Genomic DNA, 10,075 nt, shown 5'->3' on the forward strand with positions numbered 1-10,075 from the left:
GTTTATGTTTGGTGGTGTAAGAAGTATTTAGATCCTCTACTTGAGTAAAAGTGACAGTACATTCATGTAAAAGTCCAGCATTAAAAATCCTAGATAAGTTAAAGCACAAACATCTTATCTGCAAAGACTGACTTAAAGTCAAGTTCTGTGAAATATTGGATACTTTTACTTCTTTGAGCCTCAAACAGTCATTAAAAAGAAACCATCTGAGAGGTTTAGGGGGGAAATATCTCTTTGATGGAACTGCTAACAACACGTACATCTGAAATGTGACAAGTGGCTCCAACTACACACTTTTCTGTAAGAAGTCACAAGCCAAAAAAGTTGGAAACCAGTGGCTTTATATTTAACATTGTATGATATTTTCTAAACTTGTTGTGTGTTTTTTATGAGTAAAATCTTAATTTGTACTGTTAGTTGTAGCTACGGCTGTCAGATGAATGTATTGCAGTAAAAAGTACAATTTCCCTCCGAAATGTAGTGGAGTAGAGATATAGAGTAGCATAAAAGTAAAATACTTAGTAATGGTAACTCAAAATTGCACTTAAAGGTCCAGTGTGTAGGATTTAGTGTCATCTAGCAGTTTAGTTGCAGATTGTAACTCCATCTCCCCTTCCAAACATTTTTAACTCTGTGTCCAAACTTTTTTTGGAGGAAAAAACATACCGGAAAATTATTCAAAGCAGAGTATTTATCAAAACATGTCTGGAGGGGATCTTTAAACTTCAGCCGCAGTAGAAAGCAAATTGGCTGACCAATGTGTAGCGGCCAATCATGGACCTCATCATTCTTTGTCAGCCTTGTAAGTTTTTTTACTGGATCATAGTCAAAAACATCATCCTTCTTTACTCCTCATTATATCTCGGTTTCTGCCTCCAGGCTTTGTAAGGAGGGAGATCAGTCGCTCGCTCAGTTTTGAAAGCTTGTTTTCTCCCTGGTCTGTTATTCATCTGTAATATACTGACATCTATAGAAGACAGCTGTGGTGTCTGAAACAACCATAAATATTTCACAGGCTCTAGGTGTTTATGTCAGTGAATCGGGCACTTTCCGATGTGTTTTCATATGTAAATTGGTTGAATGGAGAGAACTGTACAACAAAAAACCTTCAACAGAATATCTAAATATCTTTGAAAATCTCTTTCCTAGACATTCAAAGCACATCAAAGGGTCTTCTCCAGCGCCCTGGGAGATCAATAGAGATATTAACTTGTCTCTTGAGGGATTCTCACTGTTACATTTGAATTTCTAATCATAATTTTGACTCAAGTCATTTTTTCTTTGCCCCAAAAAGGATTTTTGAGATGAAATGCTCTGTGGGTGTGTGTGACGAACAGATGTGTGTGTTGCACTGTGGGCAACATCCACATGACAGATTGCTTTGATGTAACAATTTAATACCTTGGTCATGGGGCAATTAAGGCATTTATTTCTCATCAAATTAGCATAATAATAAGCTTGATTAATTAAAACATTCAATGCTGTATATTTATCTGTTGATTGTTATTGTTGGTTTGCAGGACTCCTGCGAGTCCCATCTCAGTCAGATATGCATCTATGCTTTCTGTTCTCTGTCACTGTTTTGTGACACACACACACACACACATACACACACACACACACGCACAGAAGGCTTGGAGGCAGCAATAGGAGAAAGTTTTGATGGGATTTCAACCAAATGAGTTTCATTAGATCCTTTTTTAAAATGAGGCAATATTCAATCAGGTGCTTAATTTAATCCTGCGCTTTCTATTAAATCTGGGAGTTAAACTTTGTATAAGTAGCATTCAGATCAGATTTTACTTAAATAAAAGCAGCAATACTGCAGAATAAAGCCAGTGATGTAGTGGTGCCCAGAGAAGTAGGTATACTACTTAATTCCCAAAATTGGCTTGTCCAGCAAAGGATAAACACCATCTGTTATAAACAGCAATATGTTAGACACACATTTAGCTCAATCAAGACTGGGGAGTCAGGAGTATTTGCACTTTATGGCTTAACTTCTGCTACTTGATTTCAGGGAGAAAGGATCATTATGAAATTACTATGATAGCCACAAAAGAGGTGCAGATTTTTTAATCAATACTGACCCACAGGCGGGTGAGACAACTACATAATTGTGCATTTTGAGTGAAATATTCCTTATTCCATCCACTCATGAAAATCAGACAAACTATGTTTTTGCTATCCCAGGAAAAGAAATAAAGTTTGCAGAACACTACTGAATAATGTGCAACAGGATTTAGAAGTGAGTATACCCAATGCTGACTGAAATATAAGTGGGTTTACTCTATATACCTGCATACAACCTACACTACACCACTGGTAAAAATACTTAAGTATGAGCATCAAAATATTCTTAAAGTACCAAAGGTTTATATTACAAGCTTGTAATTATTGATGCATTTGTGTTCACTCAATCACTTTAATGTTGCCGCTGATAAAGGTAGGGCTCATTTGAACTACTTTTTATTCTGCTGGGTGAGCTTAATCTATAATTAAAACTATATTAGTTGATTTATATTTTGTATAAATAATCTGAAACTGCAAAGAGTTGGCTTTTAATTAAAAGTACCCCAAACTGAAGTATAGTACTTGTTTTAATGTCCTTAAATGTACTGCTATCACTGAAGAGTAACCATTCAAAACATCTCTGTAACATTAGTGCATTGGTATGTTCACATATAACTGAGGTCAAACAGGCATCATCCATATCTGATACACTTTATTTTAAGGGTGGTATAGTGAAGAAAGTACTTGGTGCTGAAGATGATCACTGACGACTTATTTACAAACTGTCCTGAATAAATGAAACATAAGTGAGATGACCCATCTGAATTCCAGCACATGAAAACATCCCCTGAAGATAATGTAGAAATAGACCACACACGATTTTATCTGTTAAACGCTCTTAATTTCTTCTTTAAATCCACATTAATTGAGGCCTTATATGTACTTTTAAAGATATTACTGATGGGTTGATTCATGGAGACACTAGTAATGAAGGGATTTTTCCAATTCCCTTTGTGCCTGGTTGTTGATATGACTATGAATTTTAAAAAAAAAGAATTAAATTAAATCTAAATGCACTCACTGCGTACCTGAAGCTGCACTCAGTTCTCTCTTCATCGCTGCCAAAAACGTGTGTGCAGATTGGTCTGGCTATGCGAGACTACACTCATCTTGACATTTAGCGGTATGCACTTTTTTCTTCTGCTTCAATGAGATTAAGGTAGTTTAAATAGCAAGTTGTTGTGACATTTCCATTAGGTTATTATAGTAAATAAAAACGGCTGTTTAAATTGGATTTAAAAAAAAAAACGAATTAATTTATTCCCTCCAATAACTCTTAATTAATTTGAATGTGTTTCTGCATTAATTATGAATGAATAAAATAATGTATGACTATTTAAAGACTATATGTCCATATAGGTTTACGATCTGATATGATGCGCATCGATCCAGCCTTTTCTCTCCCGATACAGATTCTGATCAGGTTATCAATACCGAGTACCAACCCGATACCAGCCCTCTTTCCCCCTTCATTTCAAATCTGTACCTCACTGTGTGGAGCTCACTGGAATCATTTTAATGAACCATGAAGCCAGAGATTGCTGTGGCGGAATAATTACTCCAACCTATGGTTAGTGTTTGGATATCCTTGATCCTCACTGAGCTCCTGAGTGTTTTCTCCTCCTGAACAAAGAGAAGGACCAGCTAGTGTCTCACATATTGCAGATGCACTTTACTTACACATTTTACACTTTTGGACAGACACATTCAAAATACTGCGTGTTGTGTTCTTTCTTTGTGCACAAGAGAAATGTCCTTGTCATCTTTTATTATAAAAAGCAGTGAGTACAAAAATCACAGATTACATGTCTATTTATGCGCTCACCTGCAGAACTAACTTGGACTCAGATTACAGCTTTCCTTACGTCTGGCAGGCAAGAAATTGGGTAATTAACATAAATGCATATAAATAACAAAGAGGATTAAAGAAAACAACAACTAAAAACTGTCCCTGTGGGACTTTAGATCAGGTGCTGTTTTGCGGCAGATCTCGCAAGTCATTGTACATAACAGCCCCCGGAGGGTAAAACACCACCCCGGGCTCCTCGGGCGCGCTGACAGGGGCCAGTACGTGCCCTTGCTCGTTCATCTCTTGCTTTGTGGTGGCTGTGATCGGCCTTATGGTCGGCGAAGTCATCCGCCAGAAGAGTTTTTTCAGCGCTTTCCTGAACTCCCGCCTCATCAGGCAGTACAGGATGGGGTTCAGGCAGCTGTTGGAGTGCGCCAGGCACACGGACACGGGGAAAACGTACACCTGCATGGTGTAGTACTCATAACTGAAAGGAACCACGTTGAGTTTGATGAGGATGCCCCAGGCTGTGAGCGCCTGGTTGGGCAGCCAGCAGAGGAAAAAGGATAAGACCACGATAGTGACAGACTTGGTGACTTTGGCGCGTCGCTTGGCGCTCGATGTGTTGATGTTTTTGGAGGTGATGAAGCGCAAAAGGAGCAGGTAGCAGGCTGAGATGATGCCCAGCGGCACCACAAAACCCAGCAGCACTTTCTGAGATTGATAGAGACCCAGCCACAACTGCGCGGTTCCGTTGGTTTCCGGGAACTTGACGAGACACAAGTCCTCATTGGACACTGTGACGGTTGTGGAGAAAACAGCATGCGGCAGAGCGGCGGAGACAGCGGCAAACCAGATGAAAACGCTGATGCACCGCGCGGAGCAGCAGTGCGCCCGCCGCCGCCTGCCCTTCAGCGCAGAGGCGAGCGACCAGTACCTCGCCACGCTCATGGCGGTCAGGAAAAACACGCTGGCGTACATGTTCATGGCTGTCACATAAGAAACGATCTTGCACATCGCTTTGCCGAAAAGCCACGTGAAGTCCAGCGCGTTCTCAACTGCCCAGAACGGCAAAGTCAGGACGAATTGGAAGTCAGTCACAGCCAAACTAGTTACGAAAAGGTTGATGGAGGATTTTCTCCACACTTGTTTGGACTTCATCAGGTACAGGACGAGTAAGTTCCCAACCAGACCCAGCGCGCAAACCAGCGAGTAAATGACGGAGATGATAATCCTCACAACAGCGGCGCCATCTCCCACAAAATCAGTCTTGTCCAAGTCTGACAGGTGGAAGTAGTCGCCGTCGGAGCGGTTGGTGGTGTTGAAAATGCAGCTGAAGTTGAAGGTTGCAGCAAAGATTATCCCTGCTGAGCCTTCGTAGTTAGAGTCGGTGAATTCTCCAGACATTTTAACTTTAATCCCAGAGGATTTTTGATGAAATCATCCCTGTGAATCCAAAAAGCTTCACTTTTTGGAGAAAATATTCCTTTAGATTTTAGGTTCTTGCGCCAGCCTCTGTGTTACTTAAATAATACATTGAAAAAAATCTGATCTAGGTTTTCTGTGTTTCACTATAAAGACGTTTAAATTGTGATGTGTGTTCCTGAGAGGTGGCAGAGCTTCTCATCAGGGTTGCCGAGCTGCTCTGAGATTTTCTCTCTGCGTCTCTCCAACCCTGAAGAGGCGTCCTGACGCAGCGCTCTGGCGCAATCTGGCGCTGTCCTTGGTACTGATTAGATACCGTGTGAAAAAAAAAATCATTTAATAGAAAGAACCGTATATAAAGGTAATGTAATGTAAACTGTGAATTTTAACTGTTCTTGAATGAATTATAATACACCAAATGTGCTTTACTCAGTTCTCTAATGTGGAGGAACACATATCTAAAGGCTATTCAGATGTAGTGAAGGTCAAATATGTTGTTGTGAAACGCTAAAAGCTTTCATGAGCTGACTTATGTTCCCTCCACTGTGGATTCAGACATCCATTACTTTTAATTTATTTCCTATTGATCCCACTTTATCTTGGCTGAGGGTCGGTTAGCCAACTATTTCATCGGCGTTTCCCTGGTTCAGTAGGTGGCACAGGTGAAAAGGGGGTGAATGGAGATTAATATGAGGGGAATTAATCCAAAAGCAGGGTGACAAATGGAATGAAGAGTAGATGGGGACTGGGGAATACAAAGAGGTGGAGAGGAGAGGTGAAAAGAGGAGGGTAAATTAGAAAATGATTAAATTACAACCAGTGGGAATCTATCAGAGTCATTGCAGGCAAATGATATACACAGTAAGATGTGCCAGGCATTCAAGGACTATCTGTGCCTATATTTATAGGGATACATAGGGTTTTATACTTGATTACTATGTAAAGATTTATAGCTGTACAAAATGTTTGCTTTCTCCTGACATTTTTAGATGAATGAGGAAGTGAAAGGCAGAATAGATTAGATGGAAAGATTAAAAACCCGTGCTGTGCTAGTTATTATTTAGTCACTGTGTCACCCATTTCATTCTTACATTATGGCTATTTTGAGGTCACAGTAACATTTGACCTTCAAGTCAAATATGTCACCATTTGTGATTCTGTGTCCGACCAACTGTGAAATAGTTGTCACAATCTCCCCTTCTTACTGAGTCATTGTGTTGAATAATGGCCCAAAAAAAAGGCTTGTTACTTTGAGGTCACAATGACTTTTGAGTCAAGAGTGTCATCAATTTATTGTACAACTGTAAAATATGGTTATCAATTCTTTTTACAGCCAAAAATGTGTTTTGTGCGGTCACAGTAACTTTTTCATTTTTTGTTATTTAAGATTTTATGCCTTTATTTTGATATGACAGGTTAAGATAAACAGGAAAGAGGGGAGAGGGAGGGGGGATGACATGCAGCAAAAGGCCGCAGGTTGGAATCGACACTGGGGAGATGCGATAAGGAGTCAGCTTACATAAACTCTACCAGGTGAGCTACCATGTGTCCTGTCACATCAGTTCATCCCTTAGTCTCAGAGGTTGTTTGTGTCAAATTTGAAGAAATTGAGATATCACATTCACAAGAAACACAATGCCTTCACCCACGGCTATCATAATAATTCCCAAAAAGTAAATGACAGTAGGGTCAATTTAAATTTATGTGACGTTACTTATTTTCAGATCAAATATAAAAAAGAAAATAAAATATTACAGCATATTAATTAATGCTTCTTGTATAATAAGGGCTTCTTGTTTGTCTTGTATTCACACCCGAAGCTGACCGTAGAGTGTTTGTGGAGGTGGAAGCAGGTTTTTTGTCACCTTTGTCTAACCTTGAGAAACCAGAGAGTGAGAGCGAGAGAGAGGGAGAGAGAGAGAGAGAGAGAGAGAGTGGTACTGAAGCAACTAAGGCGGTGGACAAAAAGTAAAACTTGTTCAATATGTAAAGCATGTAGATTGTAGTCGCTGCATTGGACTGAAATGACAAAATAACTTATATAATACAATACCATTGAAAAATACTAACACCATGGCCTAAAACAGACTATTGCTTCCCCCCAAGTAACTCCTGACTGCAGCCAAGGCTAGCTAAGGTTAAAGCTCCAGTGTTTAACATTTAGGAGGCATGTTTTCATTAGTGAATAATAACTTAAAAATATGAATAGTTGCGTTTTATGTTACCTTAGAATGAGCCGTTTATATCTACACAGCGGGTCCTCTTCCATGGAGGCTGCCATGTTGAACTGACATGTTTATACTGTAGCCCAGACTGGACAAACCTAACATTGGTTCTAGATAGGTCCTTTTGCGGCGGCTATCATAGTTTCCCCTACACACGCTTGGAAGGCTGAGCTGTATTCACGGTTGCAATCGGCAACTTCACTGCTCGATGCCACTGAATCCTACACACTGGTCCTTTAAATTTTTTTTTGCTGCAAACAAATCTGTTTTCCCCAAATTGTTCAGCATAAAATGCTATATCAAATCTTACATTACTTGGCCTGGTATATGCTATTTTAACATCAGACGAGCTGTTTCAAAGCAGCAGTAAACATTTTAGCCTCTTGAGGCTAACGTAAGATAGCATACTACTGTTGACAGATCTTAAAACTACTCCTGTAGTCATAGCCCAGTTTAAGCTAAGTTAACCAGCTGCTAGCGCCGCTTTCATAATGATCAAACAGATCAAGTGGTATCGATCTTCTGATCCAGCTCTTAGTATGAAAGTGAATACATATATTTTCCAAAATGTCAAACTATTCCTTAAAGATTGTTATAGTGTTCCTGTGTGCCAATTTTGACATCTCCAAAATATTTCCCCAAATAATAAACTATTCTTTTGAGTGAGTAGACTACTGCAAACGTTTCAACACTAATTATGTAGATTTAAAAATAGCCATTCTTGTGAAAATGCGGTCAATCCTAATCCGATTCTAAATGCTCAATCTGCTGTGGTTGTGGGGCATCTCTTTGATATTCAGCAGCCAAGTAATTGTTCTTCATTTGAGATTTTCTCTTCTCTCTAATCATGTCTATGAATACCCGCAAAGGTTAAACCTCTCATATTACATAACAAGAGCCTCAGACACTATTTCCATTTCCCTTGTGGCTCTAATCCTGGATTCATTAATAAGGAATAAAGGTGTTAGGACTTTGGTTAAAGCTATAAAACAGTGTACTGAGGTGTCCAATTTCTCTTTTGCAATTTTAAGATTTTGAAAGTGTGGTTTTAGGAATTAAAGATTTATGCTAAATTGAAGTATGTAAAATATTATATTCATTGAAGTAGGTTTGTTGTAGAAGTGGTCCAGTTTCAAACTCAGAGAGTTTCATTTTATTCACAGTGTGTTTCACTGGTCGCCAGTCAGTGGTGTTATATCCCCTTTGTGCATGCTTCAACAAGTCCTAAATTGCTTTTTAAAGCCATTTTTTATTTACACTTTTATATCTTGGACGTTTTTAACTTTATATTTTAAATGGAGAAATATTTTTAGTCATCAGACGTCTGGATCTAGCAGCAGTTCAGCTTACCCCTCTGCGTCAGAGAAACACACATTTTTAATGTGAAACTTCTTTATTCAGTGTCTTTATCAGTTGTAATTACTGTTTGGAGAGGAGGAGACCTTTCTGAATGACTAAGATCTACTTGTCCTTGGATTGGTCCACCAAATAATAACAAAATCTTTTTTCTCTTGGTTTATTATAAATGTCACTTTTGTAACATGTTACAGTATTTCTGTATGTAGGTAGCAACCTACTGGCCTTTATGATTTTGTGAGACACAAGCTGCTGCCCACACTATTTATATAAACTGTCTGTGGGACTTGTGATTAAACAAAGCAGCACACCGGACCGGCAGGACTAGCAACCCTTTCACATTACAAGCAGTGATTTGATTCGGTTAGTGAAAACATATTGATGACATATGTGAAACATATTGCATTTCTTATTGTGTAATAGATATTATTTGACCTCTTTGTTCAGTGGATGCAAATCAAGACCATGAAAGACTATTTCTAAGCTCAAAGTAATACACGAGATGAGACTCTCAGAGTGTAATGTCAATGTCAATGTAAAGGTTAATTTTCTAAAAGCAGTTTTCCCATATTCGCGCCGTATAGTTTAATTGGATAAGTCAGGAAAGATGTGGGTGCAATGATAGTGGTGATGATAGCCCAATATAAATCTGGAAGTGAGAAGGTTATGAACTCTATCCATACTGATGTGTTTGGAGCCTGATCCATTTTCTATTTTCAAGATAAAAGAAAAGAAAATCCGAATTAAGTGTTCCTTCACCAAACATTTGCCTTTTGTTTTGAGCTTTTATACCACAAATCTTCTGCGTAAGTCAACATGTCAGCTCACCTGTGAAACTCCTGCAACACTGAGAGATTAAAATAAACGTATATGTGACAAGAAAAATCTCCAGTGTAGCTGCTATCTGTTCCAATCACAACTACCTGCCACCCGCCTAATGGTTTCCTGATTCTCCTACTTTTAGAAGATATTTTCACATGACAGATGATGCAGGTGGATGAATCTACAGAATGAGAATTATAGCTGCAGCATCCACACTGTATTTATCCAAGTAGCCTCCTAAAAGCTCTGTAATTAAAATGTCCCTTTGCCAATAATTGGTTTGACTCACAGGAAACTGATTCTAATGGTTTCCCTGTGCTGCTTGTGCTGCAGTAAAAACAATTAATATTCCAGATTAACGTTTGTGAAATATTTAATAGAGTGG

The 10,075-nt window shown here is 38.9% G+C and overlaps 1 protein-coding gene across 1 annotated transcript; it reads right to left on the reverse strand.

Moving 5' to 3' along the window:
• Positions 1–4,039: 4,039 nt before the first annotated feature.
• Positions 4,040–5,269, reverse strand: rxfp3 (relaxin family peptide receptor 3). The gene has a single exon (XM_035668212.1). It carries the CDS (start codon positions 5,267–5,269, stop codon positions 4,040–4,042), a length of 1,230 nt encoding a protein of 409 aa, XP_035524105.1.
• Between the last annotated feature and the right edge of the window lie 4,806 nt (positions 5,270–10,075).

Source organism: Morone saxatilis, unplaced genomic scaffold (assembly GCF_004916995.1).
Source record: "Morone saxatilis isolate NCDOM2014 unplaced genomic scaffold, NCSU_SB_2.0 Contig21, whole genome shotgun sequence".
Taxonomy (NCBI): Eukaryota; Metazoa; Chordata; class Actinopteri; family Moronidae; genus Morone; species Morone saxatilis.

Coding starts and splice junctions, on each gene's coding strand:
- rxfp3 (XM_035668212.1), bottom strand. CDS start 5,269: ATGTCTGGAGAATTCACCGACTCTAACTACGAAGGCTCAGCAGGGATA.